This window comes from Rhinatrema bivittatum, chromosome 10, assembly GCF_901001135.1.
Source record: "Rhinatrema bivittatum chromosome 10, aRhiBiv1.1, whole genome shotgun sequence".
NCBI classification, from domain to species: domain Eukaryota; kingdom Metazoa; phylum Chordata; class Amphibia; order Gymnophiona; family Rhinatrematidae; genus Rhinatrema; species Rhinatrema bivittatum.
The window spans coordinates 65,577,688-65,598,048 of record NC_042624.1 but is presented as its reverse complement, the minus strand read 5'-3'; the positions used below and the strand labels follow the sequence as shown (position 1 = coordinate 65,598,048).

Sequence of the window (20,361 nt, the reverse complement as noted above, 5' to 3'; positions counted from 1 at the left end):
ACATTTTTCTTATAGGGGGCAGAGGAGCCCGCCTCTATCCTAAAATATCTAAGGTGTACCTGACAGCAATCTGCTTCTTTGTGTGCCTGAAATCTTGCTGGATTTTCTTACTTATAACTGTGCACGTTTCTTTAAGCGGATTATCCTGTGACCGGTGCGGGCCAGGGAGGCAGGAGCTGACAAACAGTCGGAAGCCATGGGCGAGACGGAACAGGGACGTAGTTAGAAAACACCAGGCCAGCAAGAGCTTATGGAATGACTGCAGCAACTCCTCCGGGACAGGTTAAGGCAATAATCTGTCTCTAACCAATCATTAAATGATAATACAAGTCTCCTGCCTTGTTTTTCAGGGCTGTTTTTCCTCTTCAGACATACCGTCGCTGACAGCCATGAGGAAACCAGTTCTTGCACTTTTGTTTATCAACTCCTGCACAAAAACCCGAACGTTTTCCCACAGGCATCAGCCTGAACTGCAGCCGGGTGTCTGCCTTTTCCTCACATGCACAGACAGCGCTGGGTGGTAACCCTTCTGCACTAGCTGAGGACGAAGGGCCCAGCGCTTCTCACCGTACCTTGGGTTGACAATTGGCTCCAGATTCGTCCGCCAGGGTTAATCCAGTCCTAGTTTTATCCCACTGAACACAGGGATAAGTAGTCATGTTTTTCTTAGGAAATGCAATAAGGAACTCAGAACTGCAGCAAGTCCCTGCATGCAATGGGGTAAATCCAGGACTGGGTAGGGCGAATCTAGAGCTAGGTGGCAACCCTAGCTGTGCTGCTCCTGGCACAGAGGCAAATTGGTGCTGCAAAAAGGATTTTTTTTTCTCAAAAGCGGAGCCATAAGAAAAAGCCAAAAGCATGAAAAGGAAACTGGAAGTTTTTGTCACACGTACCTTTCTGGAAGGAGGCAGTGATCCTGTGGATGCTGTAATTGCTGGCGCTGCTGCAGGAGGAGGAGTGCCCATAACAGAAACACTGAGTGCAGCCTTCAGGGTTCCTGGCATCCAGATGATAGTAACCTGACTTGCACCTGTGGGACGGAGAGAATAGCAGCAATACGGATACTGCAAGTTAGATTAGAACAGGCCAAACTGCGAACAAAAATAATTATCCGCTGTTTATCAGTGTGCACAGACTGTACAAGACAATTCACAGGGTTTCAATGTTGCTGCTCAGGAGAGCTCAGAGTCGAAGTTTAAGCACACAGAGGTTAAGCGATTTGCTTGAGGTCACACTTCTCTTTCAGAGTCACATGCTGCTCCTGCAAGCAATCCAAGGCCAATTCAGCACTCAGTCTACTTTTATCACACAGATCAAAACGGGAAATGGGTGCAGCTGGGGTTAACTTATATGCCCTCCACTTTCTATCTGAGAGCCGACACTGCTTTATGACTCCTCCACCCCAGACTGCCCCTAGGACCGCCACTCAGAATCCATGCACTTCCCCCACTTTCATAACTCATGAAAAAAATAAAAACCTGTTTATATCAATCACCAGATATGCACCAAACTGTCCCATGGCAGGACCGCCGGCGGGGCACCCTGGAGCAGAGTTGTACACATGTAAATGGGACTAATTCCAAATTATGTTGTTCTGTAGTCAGGAGGAAAGCAGGTATAGGCTGGGTCTAACCAGACAACTGCACCTGCCCCAACACGCCTCTGCTCCCAGAGACATATTCTAGCCTTCGTCTGTGACCAGGCCTGTCTTTTACAAACCATCTACCCTGGGGGGGGCCACTTACTGCTCCTTAAATCATTTTTGGCAAGATTTTGTAGATGGCTGTATTAATGTTACAGGACAGTCCTGCCGCACCTCATGTAACAGGAATTATACAGCAGGAGGATATTCAAAGAGAGCCTAGGTCAGTGGGCAAAAGATCAAACATCAGACGTCAAGCTGCGACTAACCAAGGTCAAACACCATTAGCTGAACCGGTATTCATGTGTGAAACCAAGTTTTGGTGTTCTGGGTCATGCAGTTCCAAATTTAATTCCAGACACCTTGGGTTAGAGTTAGATGTGATATAAATAATTCAGGTAGAACAGGATCACCGCGTGTCTTCCATGGATAGGGGTTGAATCGATTCCAAAGCAACCCTACTATTACCACTTATCATTTCTACAACGCTACTAGATATACACAGCACTGTACAGATTCCAACGAGTTTACAATCTAGTCAAGACATACAGGCAAGACGTCAGGCAAACTATTTACTAGGGCAAACCTGGTTAAAATCAACAAGGCCATGATCAGGGAGAACCAGAGTTTAAGATTTAAAAGCAACTCACCCAGCCCTAGAACACATACCTGTCACATTGGTCTCCAGTGACTGAGGTTTTGCACTCACAGCGCCCTGTTACAGGGTGGCAGCGACCAGTACTACCAGCTGGGTCACAGTCACACTTTGAATTGCTGAAAAATAAAATAGACAGATGTATTCACTTCTGGTTAGTTTAATGACCAAATGAGTCACAGATATGCAAAGCCATGTTTAAAGAGCCATAGGCATGTTCAGAACACACTGTGACCCCGAGAATGATTTACACACCCAGATATGAACAGAATAACTGGCCTGCTCTCCAAGCCTATGCACTACCCCTGAGCAAATTAGCTGCAACCACCCTGTCCCTCCCTGTCTTCTAGTCAACTTGTACACTGCTTTTTTCTTTGCTACCCAATACCCCCAAGAATATTTCGCAGCCCAGGCCAGCACATTTCCAGACCAACCAGTATCTTCCCTTCTAGCACACCATGCTTACAGCACTCGGGAGTCTCCTATGCACCCGGCCTCCGTCAGATATTGGAATCCAGGCTGACATCGGTCACACTTCTCACCCATCACACCTGGTTTACAGCTGCAGCGTCCGTAGTTATCACACTGTGGGCTGACAGCACCTGAGGAGGCAAAAAACAACAAGAGGTTCACCTCCAGGGAGAGCGAATAGTGTGCTGAGAGAACCCGAGGAGACACTGCAACAAGGAAGAACACCATTGCATGGGAGATCATGCCGTGTGTATGAGAAGGCCCGAGCAGATACTCTAAGAAAGAAATATCACTGCAAGGGAGAGAGCTTGAATGGACAGATGGAGGGAAGGATTATTATGGTGGGTAACCTGCTCACTTCTGACATCTTACAACTCTACATCTGGTCAAGCCTAGGATGTGCAACAACCACCTGAATTCAGGTCTGGTTATTTCTGTTCTTTACAATCATGCATATATTTTTTTTTTTTATTGTTGATGTTTCAGTGTACTTTTTGAGACCTAACATTCAGCACCATTTGGCCAGCTTTGTTTGGATTAAACATAGAAATGATGGCAGAAAAGGACCAAACGGCCCATCCAGTCTGCCCAGCAAGCTTATGGTAGCATCAGCCACGCCCTACAGGTCTCTCCTATAATGGTAGCATCAGGTGGTGGCATCTGCCGTGCCGTACAATTTACCCCCATGCTTAGTTTCCCAAACCGTTAAAGTCACGGCCCTTGTTGGTTGCTGTCTGAGTCCAATTCCCCGTTTTCTCTTATTTCTTGCCATTCAAGCAGAGAGCAATGTTGGAGTTACATCACAAGTGTAAGGCTTAATGGTTAAGGGTAGTAACAGTCGCATCAGCAAGTTACCCCCATGCTTATTTGTTTTCTCAGACCATAAAATTCAATGTCCTTGTTGGTTGCTGTCCAAAACTAATTCCCCTTTTCCTCTTTTCCCCCTGCTGTTAAAGCAGAGAGCAATAACAAGTTGCATCAACAGTATGAAGGCTTATTGGTTAGGGGTAGTAACTGCCACTCCAGCAAGTTACCCCCATGCGCTCTTTACTTCATTTCCGTCCTCTAGCCTTTAGGGATCCACAGTGTTTATCCCATGCCCCTTTGAAATCTTTCACCATTTTTGTTTTCACCATTTCCTCTGGAAGGGCATTCCAGGCATCCATCACCCTCTCCATGAAGAAATATTTCCTGACGTTGGTTCTCCCTGGAGCTTCATTTCGTGACCCCTAGTTCTTCTGATTTCTTGCCAATGGAGAAGGTTTGTTGAATGTGCATCACTAAAACCTTTCAGGTATGTGAAGGTCTGTATCATATCTCTCCTGCACCTCCTCTCCTCCAGGGTATACATATTTAGGTCTTTCAACCTTTCCCCATTTGAAGGAGACCCCCCACCATTTTTTTTATCTCCCTTCTCTGGACTGCCTCCATCCTGTCTCTGTCCCTTCTGAGATACAGTCTCCAGAACTGAACTGACTAGATTTGAAAATCCTTTCCTTTTAGCCAGCTAACTTTTTATCCACCTAAAAAGTTAGTTGGCAATCAGGCTGATACAGTACAGTGCGCTCCGGCGGAGCACATTGTTAACCCGCGTTTGGACGCAATTTTTTGACACGCTAGCTTTACTCCTTATTCAATAAGGGGTAATAGCGCATCGAAAACGTGCGTCCAACCCCTCCAAAACTAATAGCACCCGCAACATGCAAATGCATATTGATGGCCCTGTTAGTTATTCCCGTGCGATACAGAAAGTAAAATGTGCAGCCAAGTGGGTAGGTGTTAATTTCTGCCGGCACCAGGAAAATGCACAGAAAAGCAGTAAAAACTGCTTTTCTATACACCCTCCGACTTAATATCATGATGATATTAAGTCGGAGGTCCCAAAAGTTAAAAATAATTAAAAATAAAAAATAAAAATTTTTAAATCGGACGCTCAATTTTGCCGGCATCCGGTTTCCGAACCTGTGGCTGTCAGCGGGTTTGAGAACCGATGCCAGCAAAATTGAGCGTCGGCTGTCGAACTCGCTGACAGCCGCCACTCCTGTCAAAAAAAGAGGCGCTAGGGATGCGCTAGTGTCCCTAGTCCCTCTTTTTACCGCGGGCTCTAATTTGAATATTTTCTTTTACTGAATCGCGCGCACAGAAGAGTGGCCTGTGCATGCACCAGGAGAGCGGGCGCTTGACTGCTCTCCCGCGACTTTTACTGTATCGGCCCGTATGTGAGAGGTGGGGCAGGGATGTTCCGGGGCGGGGCCACTTGCCCGACTAGTTTAGCAGGATAAGCACCGAGGTTCAGCATTATCCAGCTTAGTTAGCCGGATACGTCTAGGACAGCTATTTGGCTGTCCTACAATTAAGTGGATAAGCTTACATGCATAACTTTAAGATAGCTGAGTATATTCAGCAGCATATCCATGCCACTGAATATCTCAGTCAAGTTAGATGGACAAGATTATCCAGCTAATTTAGGCAGCTGGATTGTAGCTGAATATCAGGCTCTTTATATTTTCAAAGGTTATTCAAACAGGAAAAGATGGGACAGAGAATCCTAAAAGATTACAATCCAATTCAGAAGTCATGTATTACAAATATTGAGGTGCATTTTCAAAAAGAGAGAGTGTGAAACTAAGCCGGTCATGTTTAAGTGCATTTTCAGCCAGCTAGATTTAATCCCACTCACAGGGACAGCTGCATAATTTAGCTAGCTGGTGCTAAAGTTTCAGCACTAGCTGGCTAAATTCCTCCTCTCCCAAATCCTGATGCACCCCCACCTCCCAGAATTCCCCATTTTGTGAGAGGCACCCAATGAACGTAGGAAGGTTTAATTAGACACTCTGTGGGGCAAAAAGCTTCACCCTGATGGATCTAGTGAGGAAGTGACTCATGAGTAGGCTGTGCTCACTCACCTGGCACGGATTTTTAGAGATGTTTAAAACCTCACAGCTTTGGTTGCCAGCCTATTTCTGGTTGGGGGGGGCATTCCAGACACATGATAAATTCTGGAACCCCCACACATCAAATCCCATCATGACAGTAGTCACTGTTTCAGAACAGTGAGTCATCTGATAGCAAACCTCTGTTGGAACCACAAATACACCAACAAAATTAACTCCTTCACATCCAGGGCCACGCTCATGCAAGCTATGGTTCAGCAGTGTGAACTTTCCTAAAACAATGGCCTGATTAGGCCAACCAAGGTGCCAGTTCAGACACTGCTCTGTCTTTTTCATTCAAAATCTGCGGCATCCTAGAAAATAATCCGATTATTTCCCTCCCCAGGTCTACTCTGCTTCTGCCATACCTCGGGGGCTGCAATTGCAGGGTACACAGGGGTCTCCATCCCGCAAGCGGTAGAAGCCTTCCTTGCATCTCTCACAGTGAACCCCAGCGGTATTGTCCTGACAGTGGACACAACGGAATCCATTCCCTGTCTGTCTCCGCAGCTCGAGGTCAAAGACACATTGCCTGGACTTCCTGTTGCAGTTGCACACTGGAAGAAGAAGGGAGAAGGAAAGAGATCAGGGTGAGATTCTGAAGCTGTAGAGAACACAATGAGCAGTTCCTACTGTCAGAGAATAAGCAAAGAAGCCCCTTCATCTCTGTAAGCAGGAAGCTCTTGACTGAGATTCTAGACACACATACACACACATCCCTTAGACAGAATATGGAACATGTTTGAAATTTTTTTTTTTACAACTCTTTATTTATAAAACTTTGGCATATACACATTCAGGCAGGAGTGCATAGTACAAGTGCAACAAGAAACTGAACTCAGAGCTCACAAGCATCATGCTCATCCATCTAATTTTCTATAACAGCCCCATACTTGATCATACTTGACCTTCTCACGCTTCAACAAAAACCTGAGCATTTCACTATCAGCAATTTCCCGACATTGCTTTCACCAATAGTCTATGTTAGGGTTGTACATCCAAAAGGTGGCAATCGTGAGCCTTGCTGAAAGAAGGATTTGAGCCACCAATAATTTGTTCTGCTGAAGAATTAATGACCCATTCCATCTTCCCAGCAGTCCTAGAAGCAGGGTCATATGTAGTGCCACATCAATAAATGTCAGAAATTTCTTGTGCCACCTTCACCCAAAATTGCGTCACCTCTTGACAATTCCATCATATATGCAGGTTAAGAGCTCTGTTCCCCGCATCCCCTCCAACACATGGTGCCAACAGTGGAAAATAATTTGGAAAAGTATACAGGTTCTATGTAGTAGCTTAAACATCTATTCACTCTCCTGTTAGAAATGGAAATATGATGAGAAGCCAGCCAAATATTTTTCCAAGTGGCTGCATTTAAAATGAGGCTCAGATCCTCATTCCATTTATTAATCAAATGAGATGGCATAGTCTTGCCTTATTTAGAATGCAGGATACTCCACTATATGATAGAAATGCCCTTAGCGGGAGGCCCACCTTCACACAAAAATATCCTCCATCCCATTAAACTGCCAAAGAGTTACCTGCAAGTTACAAAGATCCCTAAGCACTCTCGTCAGATGTAGGTAGAGCATATTTGAAATACTTATGTTATTAATAAGTGTCTTTTTCTATTTGTCTCTTACTGGTTATATTTTTTGAATTATAAGATCCACAGAGAAGTCTTTTTGTTACATTGGTGGACCCGTGAGCCGAAGCAAAGTTGGCACTACCTACAGAGCAGGGCCATGTAGGTCCCAGTTGTTGGCAGGTGGAAGTTGCCTGACCTTCCGGCTCACGGGTCCACCGATGTAATACTTTTTAGGTGATTGAGCATTGTTCTCCTTGCTGTATGAGCACATCTGCATTTTATACTTGTAGGATATGAGGAAATACATTTAGGAGAAACACTGACCCTATTTATGTTTAAATATAATGTATTATGTTACTCTTGTTGTCCCTCCTCCCCCCCCCCCCCCCCGTTCATTGTATTTTCCACCTTTTGTTTTGATGTAAACCGATATGATGTTCACGCGAATATCGGTATAGAAAAGCTGTTAAATAAATAAATAAATAAATATTAAATTGCTACGATACAACATACAAATTGACATGAACGTGATAGTTCTTCATACACCATATCTAATATACAGATGACAGTATCCAATTAAGCAAAAGCAAAACTCTCTCTCCCAACCTTTCCAACACACTGTCTGTATTTAACTATCAACATCTTTAGGCCTAATCCCAGACCCTTCAATAGGAACTAGATTTGGGAAACTTTATTGGCAAGACGATGTGCATATGTGTTACAATAGTATCATAGTAAATGACTGGCCCATCCAGTCTGCCCAGTAGTGACTATAAATGAATCTACACAAAACAGACCAAATTCCCACATGGAAGTTACAAGCAAAATAAAAGTGGTTTAAAAAATAAGATGAGAAAAATGCATAATGTGATAAAAACAGTAAAATAGAATTACAGCATATCAAGGACAATCAGGAGAATTTCTGGGATCTGGTGCTAGTCTATATTGTCTCTGAAAAGATTATCTTTCTGGCCTGGTGGCAGAATATAATACATTTTGCTGCACGTAGCTGCTGCTGTTCCTCCTGTTTTCCCCAGGATTATGGAGATTTTCCTGCTTATTCTTTTGTGGGAAGTCTCTGATTTTTTTTGGTTTTTTTGTCAGTTTTGAGAAATGTGCATCTCTAGATTCTGATATCTTTGTATTTTGCACACATTTCTCCAGGGGTTGCACTGCATGCCAAGTCTGGCTTCTTGGAGTTTCCAGTTCAGTTTCTGTCTGCATGTTTCTATTTCTAGTTTGTAGTCACTTGTTCTGTATTTGCTGAGGGTCTGTCTGAAATCTCTGTGATCAACATGAAATAGTTTGCCAGCGTGTAGGGCTCTACAGCATCCAGCTTGTTTTGTTTTCCCAGTAGGTGATATACTGGTGTTCTAGGACACGTTGAAATATTTGCAGTGCTGCTTTTTCAAAGGGAGGGGTTTTGAGGTTTGACTATTGAATAGCACTAGACACCGTCTCAAACCTGGTATCTTCTGAGAGCTTAGCTATCCCATCAAACAGATTCATTCCTTTCAAGCCACTTCCTCTTTTCCTGTCCCAAGGGACCCATCTCTCTCTCACACACACACACACTGGGACATTCCACTCCTGAGCTTGCAGTATAGCATTTTCTTTCTTTCTCATGCTACCTAATAAATGTAAACAGGAAAAATGCATTCACTAAGGATAGTGGTGGAGGCTGGATTAAGGAGGCGCTTTATAGAAGTAAACTAACTGATCTGTAATCTGAACAGGCTGCAACAATTGCAAAATGGGAAAAAGCTCTCAGTTAAATGGATTTTGGCCTCATTCTACTTTTTAGGTAAAATAGGATTCCTGTATGTGTAAAAAAAATTAACTACCAGAAATAACTGTCCATGTAATAGAAAATAGGCAAATCTACAGAGCCATCCTTCCAAAAAGAAGAAAAACAGGACATAGAAAAATGTGCAGTGTTGGAAAAATCTTGGGCCCCACTAATTTGGCTCCTGTCCCGCCGCTGGGCTACCATGTAGAGGAGAGGCAAGCTGGCTTCATCGAGGCAGAGAAAAAAGGCTCAGAAGGAAGACAGGGGAAAAGGCTGGCTGGAAGGAGAGAGAAGGCAAAGAAAATGGACTGAGAAACAGGAAAAAAAAACGAAGCTGGAAAGAGGGATGAGCAAAGAAAAGCAAGAAATAAAAACCAAAAAACCAAAAAGAACAATAAAAAAATATACCAAAAGGGGACATAAAAGCAAAAAAAAAAAAAAAGAAAAAGTAAATTATAAGGAAAATAATATATTTTTCTGGATCCTCAAAATTGTTTTCTGGTATGTAAATTTTATGTTTCTACCCCTGAACATGACATTTATGGAGACAAATACAGTGCATGTAGAGCAGGAGTCAGTGAATAATATATTTGTTAGAAACAGATCTACTTATAGCTGAATTTGACTGCAACCATTGTGCAAGGCTTACGTTACAGGACAAGCCTAAACAGATTGCCATCAATGGCTTTATTACAGAGAGGGATTTCTGATCTGGGAAAACAAACTTGGCTTCTCAAAACTGATATTTAATTGCTAAAAGCTTCAGCATAGCTTTCATTTCAGCCTGATGGAAGTTTTTACACTGTGTTACCTGTAATTGGCCCAACAGAAAGAAGGTAATACACAAGTTTTCAAGACCGTGAGTAGACCATGGTTCCAATAAAACAGGGAGCCAACTCCAGTCCTCGAGAGCCATAAACAGGCCAGGATTTCAGGATAGCCACAATGAGTATGCATGAGGTAGATTTGCATACAATGGAGGAAGTGCATGCAAATCGCTCTCATGTATATTTGTTGTGGGATATCTTGAAAACCAGGCCTGTTTGTGGCTTTTGAGGAATGGAGTTGGCCACCCCTGCAATAAAATATATCCCAATCTGCAAAGATTCCAGTTTTCTCTTGGACCAATACACCTGCCAGAACCCTGCACTACATTTTGACTCTATAAAATAAAGTCGTCACTGAATTTCAAGGCCAGTGTGCGCTTACCGAGATGGATGGTTACAGAGACAGAGGGTGTGGATGAAATTAGGAGTTACAGGAATGGACAGTGTGAATGGAATAAGGGGTTACAAAGATGGAAAGCTATGGAGATGGAGGAAACCTATGGACTGTCTAGTGCAGGTGCAGGCAACTCCGGTCCTGGAGTACCACAAACAGGACATCACAATGAATATGCATGAGACATGTCTGCATACAGTGGAGGCAGTGCATGCAAATATACCCCATGCATATTCATTGTGGATATCCTGAAACCCAGACCTGGTTGTGGCACTCCAGGACTGCTGCTGCCTACCCCTGGTCTAGTGTCTTAAAGAAATGTTTCCCTACCAGTACCATGGCACACTCGTGCGCCTTCAGATCTGATCAGGTGTGCCGTGCACCTGGCCTCTGCTCTCTGCACCTCACAGCAACAAGAGTTCACCAGCAGTGGCTCTTAAACGTGCAGGAGCTCCTTTCTGAAAACGTGTGCAATCATGCATGCCTATTCTTCCCAGCTACAGCATGAATGCTGGGGAGAGGTAATTAGTGGGCATCATGCAGAGCAAGGCTAGCCGAGCCCCACTTTGCGTAGCATACACATTGCATATAGCATTTCCCTTCTAGTCTCTTTATCCCCAGGATGAGGGAGATGGGGAGAGCAGGCATTGAGCACTAGAGGTGACTCACTGTGAGTGTTGGGAAGAGCTCTGGCAGTCACATTTGCAGGCAAGGTAACTAACCGAGCCAGCAGCCTGTACCACACTAAGGTCTCCCCTTCTCCTGCACTTGTATGGGTTCACGTGTGTCTCTGCCCCCCCCCCCCCCCCCGCCTTTGTTTTAGAATTTAGAAGAGAGACTGGAGGGGCTTTCAGTGTGGCCCTTGCTCTTCTTTTGATCATAAGTCTACTCTGTGTCCATGCTGCCTGCTCTGTGGAGGCTGCTGTGCCCATGCCTTGGGCTTGGAAATTTTGGGAAGCACTGTCTTTAAGTGCTGGGACAAAGAAAACTTTATGGAACAACTAGCATTCAAAATTCAAAAACGAAAAAAAAACCCCAAAAAACTCTGAGAAAGTGAAGTCTGGTTAGAAATATCTCTCTAATGGAAGCCTGAAACAGCTTTGGTAATCAGACAATCACTGCAGCACTGTGCAACATTTGACTCCCGGCCAGTACCTATTATCAGGTTTAGACATGACAATTAAATTCCAAGCAACTGCCACAAAATTAAACAAAGGAGGACTTTCTTACAGCTGCCATACATTCTGATCTCACTCACGCCTTCTCTCACCCATTCCATTGCTTGGTAGTATTCCCTCTGCCCGATGTACAGCCTGAGAAGCACAGAGATTATTAGAATATCAGTCTCTCCCAGCAGATGCTTGTCTCTAGGAATACCTGGAGCTCTAAACTGAGAAGCACATGGTGCCGTTTCACCCAGGCATTCAGCGGAGGCCAACTCACAGCACAGCGCTCCTAGAGCTCCTTCCTCAGGCTACGATGAGGCCCCATCCAGTGATAATTCTGCAGCTTCTTACCCAGATTCCAAGCTGAGGTCCTTCCACCCCAGGATATCCCACAATCAATCAGTTTACATTTTGCTCACTTTTCTATTATAATGCTGCAAGGAAGGTACAACAATAATACAAAACATCCAAGAAAGAAATACCCAGGTAAAAGGCTTACAACCACCCTATCAGCAAGATCACAGGTGGACTGAATGCGAATAGAACCCCTTACAAAGACTGGGAAACATCTAATGGCATAAAAACATCTGTTGATTAGAATCCATAAAATAAATACATATACTAGTACCTCACTCAAGTGCAGCTTCAACTCTTCAGTGATTTATCTGATAATGGACTGGAACAGACAGCTGCTTTTATATTGTGAGCTAGGTATCAGTATTCTTTCAAAGCTATTCTCTTAAAGTATACTTGTTTTTGTATTGCCTGTAGTCTGTTTCTCTGCCTCTCAAATGGAGGCTATTCTAAAGTATTGTTGGACAGAGCTTTACATCTCGTCTGGTATCATCTGAGTGCAACCTCAATTTGTTTTGTCCAATCATGAGCATTCCCTAATTCTTCTCTCACAGCATTTGAATATTCCAGAATGAGCAACCTGAAGCGAAGGCCTGAGAGGTATTCAGAGGAAAGCCACAAAGTGGTGGGATCGGGGAGATGAGTTACATATGTCTACATAGAAGGAGGATGACCTTGGGGATGATTCTATCTGATGATTTCAAGATAACGAAACAGTGCAACAAGCTCATGGAGCCCTTGGGCAAGTCACACCACCCTACATTGCTTCAGGTACAAACTTTACATTGTGAACCCTCTGGGGACAGGGAAATACCTACAGTACCTGAATGTAATCCGCTTTGAAGTGCCTAAAAGGCGAAATGTAAACAAAAAATAAATAAAAAAAAAGGTATAACTAACAGATAAAAGGAAGTGTTTATGCTCTAGGACAAATTGTTGTGTCCAGTTCTGGAGGATGCACCTCAGGATAGACAGAGAGTAAAAACAGTCCAGAGAAGGGCCACCAAAAATGGTTCAAGGTCTGCACCAGAGGCCCTATGAGATAGGATTTGGAGATCTAAGTGTGCATACCACCAAGGAGAGAACAGGGAAGATGTGATAGAGACATTCAAATAGATTCAAATATTGAGGATAGACTTAAAGATCTAAACATGCATACCCTAGAAGTAAGGCGAGAGTGGGGAGATATGATAGAGACATTTAAATATCTCAAAGGTTTCCATGCACAGAAGGCGAGCCTTTTTCAATTGAAAGGAGGCTCTAGAACAAGGGATCATGGCATGAGGGGGTGAAAGGGGGCAGACTCAGGAGTAATCTTAGGAGATATATTTTTACATAGAAGACAGCAGATGCAAGGAACGGCCTCCCAGAGGAGGTGGTGGAGGCAAAAACGTTATCTGAATTCAAGAAAGAATGGGATAAATACAGGGAATCTCTGAGGGCTACAAAAATTGGACAGATGGGCAGACTAGACAGGTCTTTTTCTGCCATTATGTTTCTATGTTTCTAAATAGTAGAAGCAAACTTGTTTCGAGGGAAAATATGCTCCAGAACAAGAGCTGATGGTACAAGGCTTTGAGGAAATCAATTCAGCACTCAAAAGCAACATCAAGAAATATTTTTTCATGAAAAGGATTATGGATGCATGAAATGCCCTCCCAGAGTGGTGGTGAAGACTAAAACAGGAATGGGCTTCAAGAAAGCATGGGATATGCACACAAGAGCCTTGGCTGCAAAAAAAAAACCAAACCTCAAGGCATGGCAAAATAATTCATTAGCAGCTGGATTTGTCTGGCAGGCTGCTAGTAAATTAATTGCTAGATGTCCTAGTGAAAACACAGGTGTTCAGATAGCCAGGTCTGTCTGGCAGGTTACGTATTCCTTGTATTGACTGGATCAGTGTGGCTGGTTGGTGGATGGGAAAGGCCACAGAGACCTGGGAAGCCAGGTGCTCAGGTAACAGCTGCACTGGTGATACTGACTCTTTGAATTATTGTGGGATTGTCTGGTTGGACCTGGGCGGGGAAAGTTGCTGGCGAGAACTTAAAAACAGTTTCACGCATGCTGAGCTACCCAGTAGAGTGCAGTACCACGGAGGAAGACAGCAAAAATTGTCTTGGTCATGCAGCGATATCCTGCAGGTGGCCACGCTTTTGGTTAGCAGCAGGGATATATCGTTGGCAATGTGACAAGAAATACTGGGGCCGCTAGTGGCAGAAGCAAAGTGAATGTTGTTTTTCATTCTGATATGTTTCATTCAGCCTTATCATCAACTGCCTATCGAGACTCTTAAGGGTCAGAACACACCCAGTCAGCAGTAAAGAAGTATTTGCCTTTACGTTCTATTGACAAGAATGGTGTGCTTTTAGGGTAACTAACCCAAGGGCCTGACTGATTTGAAAAAGCAAGTCCTTTTTTTTTTTTTGGCGTGGAGCAGGATTATCTCTGCATGCTCTCCAGCCATGAAGGTGTGGCCCACAGAAAGAAACAGCTGCATTCTCTGATGTTGTGCCAGCAATGAAACCGCCTGGATCTCACACACTCAAACATGACTTTAGACTAGAATGGCAAAGTCTAAAAATAAAACATGTAAAAAAAACCAAAAACAACCCATACCCTTTCTTTATGGAGACTTTCCAATTTATGCATGAGAAAGACCCTGGAGGAAAGGAGGAGTATTAGGGGCAATCACATTTCAGAAAGAGAAAGAATGAGTATCTCAGGCTGTAGATATCCGAGTGTGAGTTAGTGTGCATGGGTACACAAGTCAGTCTGAGAGGACCTGGGTATCTCAGAATTCAGATGTTAAGTAAATTATTTTATATACGGTATATAGGGCTTCTGGTTTTAGGTACTTACAAACAGTAACTTTAGGTGTTTATTTTTCATATAATTAGGGATTCTTTGGGGAACCAAAAATTGGTATTTTTCGGTGACTGTGACAAAGGTGTGATTGTTGGATATCTTTTCTGGTTGAATCAATTACATACATTTGTGCAGCTGAGGCACTGTTAGCATAGAAAAGGCACATAATCAAAGCAGAGGATCCAGGATAGATAAAGGAGGGGTGAGGGAGTATTAGCAGAGGTGGTGTTTTTCCCATTGTTTATCTAATAAATCACGTTTTTTTTTTTTGCATGGGGGGGTTTATCGTGGTTTATAAATTGAAACCTAAACTCAGACGCCCTAATCATATACATCATGTCACACTTCTTGTGTCTGTCTCTACTTGCTTTTCCGTTCACTCTATGTCAGCCAGTGTGTGTGTTTGCATATCAGAGTCTACACATCACACCAATATGTACAAATACGAGTAGCTTACTGATACAGTCATATATTAATATAGGGCTCTATTCCTTCAAAGATTTTTCCTATAGGCAAAGAATAGAGGAAATCCCTTCATAAATTAAGCCACAGCATACAATAATCAGATCCAAAAATCTCCAGCCTGTAGCACACCCAGCAATCACATCATCTTCCAACACACATGCACATCAATACCAGTTCACAAAATGCCATACAAATGCACAGTCAGATAGGAAGCACCAGTTCAGTGTCAGACTGACATGATGTCATAAAAACTTGCCATACTGGGTCCATCAAGCCCACTATCCTATTTCCATCAGTGGGTAATCCAGTTCTCTTTGCACTGTGTGTGGTTTGAGGGGCTTTTGGAGTGGGGCAAGTTTCAAAAAGCCCTTTTACCCAAATAAATTCATATTTACCCACCCAAATGACTTTTGAAACGTGTCCTATGTCCAATGTTGTGTTTTTCACATGATTGTTCTGGGAAGAGTGCTGGTGGGGCCATCATGACTGAGTTTTATTATCAAAATCTCAGAGAAGGGAGTGGCATCTGGGTCTGAAAGTTAACGGGGGGGCAGGGTAAGGACCATGCATAGCTGAAGGTTCACCTACAGTGTCTATACCCTTGCATGGCCCTGCAAAAAAAGCAGAATCTGATATCTAGGAGTTCCATCGCTGTGGGGCCTACGTACTCAGCATTCTTACTATAGACCCAGAATGGGGAATAATCTTTTAGCCCCTCTGACCCCATGTGCTGCAGTGAAAAGCGACCCCGCTGGAAGTCCAGGCTCCACTGATTTGTCCCTTTGCACTAAAAGGACGCTGTCTGCTCCCTGCAAACAAGCGAAGTGCTAAAGAAGATCAGCGAGCAGAAGGAACAAAATTTCTAGCAACATTAGGTACCCCATTTGCCACTATAGTTCCCCCACCCCCCCTCCAAATCTATAGTTTTGACACATTACTATTCAAAAAGTTATGTGATGACAAGGGAGGCCAGGAACCAAGGCAGAGGTAGAAGAATGGAGAAATAAACCAAGCTGACGAAACAGAAAAAGCTGAAGCACACTGGAAAGCTAGGGAGGGACGCTAAGAGTGAGAAAACTGCAAGACATTTAACAAAGTAAATACAGTTTCCTTCTCCACCTTTAATTTCAGACAACAGGGGACTGCTCAAGGTGGCTCCCTTTAGAATGAATTATAATAGTGTTGTGAAAAAATGGCAGCAAATTGCCTCCAAGAATCTCAGAGCCAAAGTGCGACAGAAAGGGATTAAGGAGCAACAGCAATCAAGAGAAGTCAGAAACCGTACACCACCTGCATGACTTCTCCCCTTGGCCAACAAGTCTGGCATGGCTATGCAGGGACAACGTCCGGTCTGGTGCTGAAGTCTGATTCTATAAATCAAGCCAGATGAGAAACAAAGCCAAGGGTGTTTCTCCTAAGATTAGAGGGAAGCAGATTCACCACCTTGAAAGGAAGGGATTTCTATTTAGTGGTGAAATTACAGAAACATTTTACCAGCAGAACGCAGTGAAGGTTACAATACGAAACCAGTTCTAAAAGAAGCGTGACCAGTTTTTAGAGGAAAAAGATACTGGTGGGTAAGAGGATATCACTGCATACGAGGGGAAGGTGTTAATCCCAGCGATTCCGAGTTGATTGTCACATTTGGAGTTCGGAAGGATTTATTGCCTGCAGACACACACAGAGGGTTTCGCCGTCCCCTGGATTTTGCGCAAACAGTGCTGGCAGATAGCCGGGAAAAAAACAAGGCTGGACTCAGTGGACCTTGGATTGTCTTTCTAACCTTACCGACTCCAAATCTATGAGGCGCAAATTTAAATTTCTCTCTTGCTGAAATAGGAACACTTTCTTCTACCCTTTCTCCTTTTGAAGCTTTTCCGCGGTCCAGGCTGAAGTCCCAGACCATGATGCTCGACTTTCCCCTCACCAGAGGCAGCTGCATGTTTGTGAAGTATCAGGATCCTGTCTGGATTAAAGGTGCTATACAAGTTCAAATCTTTTTTTTTAAATTTTTTTTACTGAAAGGTGCTACGTAAATCCAGAATAATGTTCTCTGTTTTATTATCAGCAACTGAAGTCTGCCTGCACACATTCACACAAAACTTTTGAGGGATTTGGATCATAAATTGGCTTGCAGCATTTAAACCTGCTACAAATTTCTAGCTCGGTTCCTAGTGGAAAGCAGTTTAAAGTAATGAAGTGAGGATCTAGTTTCTCACCTCTCACTTTCCCTCCCGGCACTCTTCAGCATGTCTCTGGGTTCTCTCTTACCTTCTCTCTGGCAGTTCACAGCAGGCAGGCAGAGGCAGAAGCAGCAGCTCAGGGTTAATGCCAGCCTGAGCCAGGCCATTGCTTTGTACTCGGAGTTTTCTTCAAGGTTGTCTCAAAACACAGCAAGGGAGAACTGTAAAGGTCGAGCTTAGGGCTCAGGATTCTTGCTGGGGTTTCTTGTGTATAAATTCTACTCTCCTCATCTGGTGTCTCCCGACTCTCGCTCTCTCCTGCTGTCAAGGTGGCTTATATCCATTCCTCCACCTGACTCACTGCTGACAAAAAGAAATCTGTTATACACAGAACTGACTCACCCATGTGAATAAGAGCCCAGCCCTCAGCAGACAGACATAGGTGTGTACAGACACACACCACACACATTTCTGAAAGAGTTATTACATCAGAGAGAATCAAAGATTTATTATAATACATAGAGAAGAAAAGAGCTGATACGCTGCAGAGAGAATCATATGCTGGCCCTACAAAGACCTTGAAAACAGGATAGAAGAATAAGAAAACTTCTCCATGCCCATCAGGTCATCTATAAGAACCAGTGTACGCCAAGATAGTGTTGCGAGCGGAGGGGTGGACCCTTAGGCCGGCCCTGACAGAGTGAAGAGGTGGAAGAGGAAGTGCACTCCGTGGAGAACAGCAACCGGGAGGCAGATACAGGCAGGCGTTGAACAGGAGTCTTCACCCTGGAAGCCCAGATCCTCCCGGGAGGGGCCCGTGAGGACCCGAGCCGCTGGGACTTAGGTGACTGGTGCGAAGAGAAGACTTCACCCTGGAGACCCGAGGTCCCCCAGGGAGGAGCCCGTGAGGACCCGGGGCCGCTGGGACTTAGGCGAGAAGAGGAAGCAATCCGAAGTCGAGGCAGGCAGCAAGCATAGAAGACCGGGAACAGGCAGGAGTCAGGAACTAGAGAATCAATACCGAGAACTGAAGGAGATCTGGAACTGGAACTGAAGCGGGAACTGGAACAGAAGAAGATCCAGAACTGGAACTGAAGCGGGAGCTGGAACAGAAGAAGATCCAGAACTGGAACTGAAGCGGGAGCTGGAACAGAAGAAGATCCAGAACTGGAACTGAAGCGGGAGCTGGAACAGAAGATATCCAGAACTGGAACTGAGCGGGAACTGGAACAGAAGAAGATCTGGAAACTGGAACTGAAGCAGGAACTGGTAGAGAAGCAACTAGCAGGTCCAGGAACCAACAGCAAGAGACAGCCGAGCACAGCAACTAACTTCCAGCAAGGAACCTCGTTGCAAGGCATCTGACTGAAGCAGACGCCGGCTTTAAATACTTGCCGGCGTCTGACGTCACACTGAGGGGCGGTCTGTGGACCGGCGGGAAAAGCCCTTTAAATGGGGCTTCTTCGCTCGCACGTGCCTAGAAAGGGAGGGACTGGATTCAGAGGCCTGGCAGCGTCTACCTCGTGGAGACGCTGCCCGCGAAACAGGCGGACTAGGCCCAAACGCCCGCAGACCGCCTCCCCGGCCTGCCAACCAGGAGCGTGGCGGACCGGGCAGCGGATCCCGCCAAGGAAGCCCCGTGGAGAGAGGTAAGGACCGCAACAGATAGTACATCCCAGACCTGAAATTGGTATGGGTCTTATAGAAATAGATTACACATGCTGAGCTGCCATCATAGGCCTCCAGGCAGGCTTAACAGCATCAACAGACCCCAAATACTCAAAAGGTACTGAAGTATGAAAGTGAACGTCCAGAAGTGGCCTTCATCTTTAATCTTGGACACACGCACCAACAAACAGAATCCATGATCACATTTAGAGAAAGAAGCAACAGAAATTTCAAAACAAGAGAAAAAATATTTAAGAATCAGATCAGCAAACGTGGAAAAATAATTGGCAAAAGCACAAATGCAATCAGAAATGCAGAGTTACTTAAAAAAACAAACAAACCCCACTGTAATGGAGTGTTGTGCTCTTGTTGAAAACTGTTCTTGCATTGTCAGTCTACTGAGGTAAGCAGCCATTTTGATTTTGTCTTGGTGAACTTTTTGTAATTAAACTATTGAAAAGCAGAACAGACTCCAGCCTGGTCTGTTCTCCGATCTTCTCCTGTCTTAGACCGCTCCAAGGGTATCACATATGGTGGCAGTAGTGGAATTACCTGGTCTGTCTGCACCGACAGGGACCCACCCTAGCAGAAAAAAAAAAAATTGGGAGGGGGGGGCCCTGGCTGCAATGGCAGCCACACAGGATTTTTTTGTTTGTTTGTTTGTTGGTACCGGCTAAGGAGAGAAGTTCCGCCAGAGGGAGGGAACCAGAAGAAGTGATGAGTTAGAGCTGGTGAAGCAGGCTTTTCTTTTTGTTTGGAAGAAAGGGAAAGGTTTCCGGTTCTTGAAGGAGGTAGGAGCAGGAATAGCCTCTGCAGGAACCTCCCTGAGAAATGGAGCAGCTATTGCAAGCCCTGGTGAAGGGACAGCAACAGCTCCGGGCAGCCGCTCAGGACTCAGTATACGCAGCACCAGCAGCTACTGCACACAATTGCATGCAACACCTGGAAGCCCAAGCACAGCTTAACGGCCAATTACTACGAAGGACACCAGCACCAGGGACCGATGGGGTACACACCGGAACGGAACAGAGTCCAACCCCACCAACACTGGAAATTCGGCTGACAAAGATGGGGCCCCAAGATGACCCGGAAGCATTCCTAGTCACCTTTGAGAGGGTGGCGGAGGCCATGGCCTGGCCTAGGTCCCAGTGGCCATGAGAGTGGCCCCACATTTAACCGGTGAGGCCCAGGCCGCATACCGGGCCCTTGACAACCAGCAAGCCCAAGACTATCAGGAGGTCAAGGCTGCCATACTTGATAGACTGGGACTGTCTAAGGAGTCTTATCAGAAAGGTTTTCCGGGGCTAACCTTACACCAGGAGAGAGGACCCCGGGTTCTGGCTCAAAAATTAAAGGACCGG

General features: G+C 44.7%; 1 protein-coding gene across 1 annotated transcript in view; it reads right to left on the bottom strand.

Annotated features, from left to right (window-relative positions):
* Positions 1-17,723, bottom strand: part of LOC115099797 (laminin subunit gamma-2-like) — a 31,936-nt gene extending 14,213 nt beyond the window's left edge. Inside the window, exons 1-5 of the mRNA XM_029617646.1 lie at positions 17,421-17,723; positions 6,070-6,258; positions 2,764-2,899; positions 2,312-2,416; positions 894-1,030 (exon numbers count right to left, since the gene is read on the bottom strand). Coding sequence (XP_029473506.1) covers positions 894-1,030; positions 2,312-2,416; positions 2,764-2,899; positions 6,070-6,258; positions 17,421-17,499 — 646 coding nt within the window. The 5' untranslated portion in view covers positions 17,500-17,723. The remainder of the gene's footprint in view (positions 1-893; positions 1,031-2,311; positions 2,417-2,763; positions 2,900-6,069; positions 6,259-17,420) is intronic.
* Between the last annotated feature and the right edge of the window lie 2,638 nt (positions 17,724-20,361).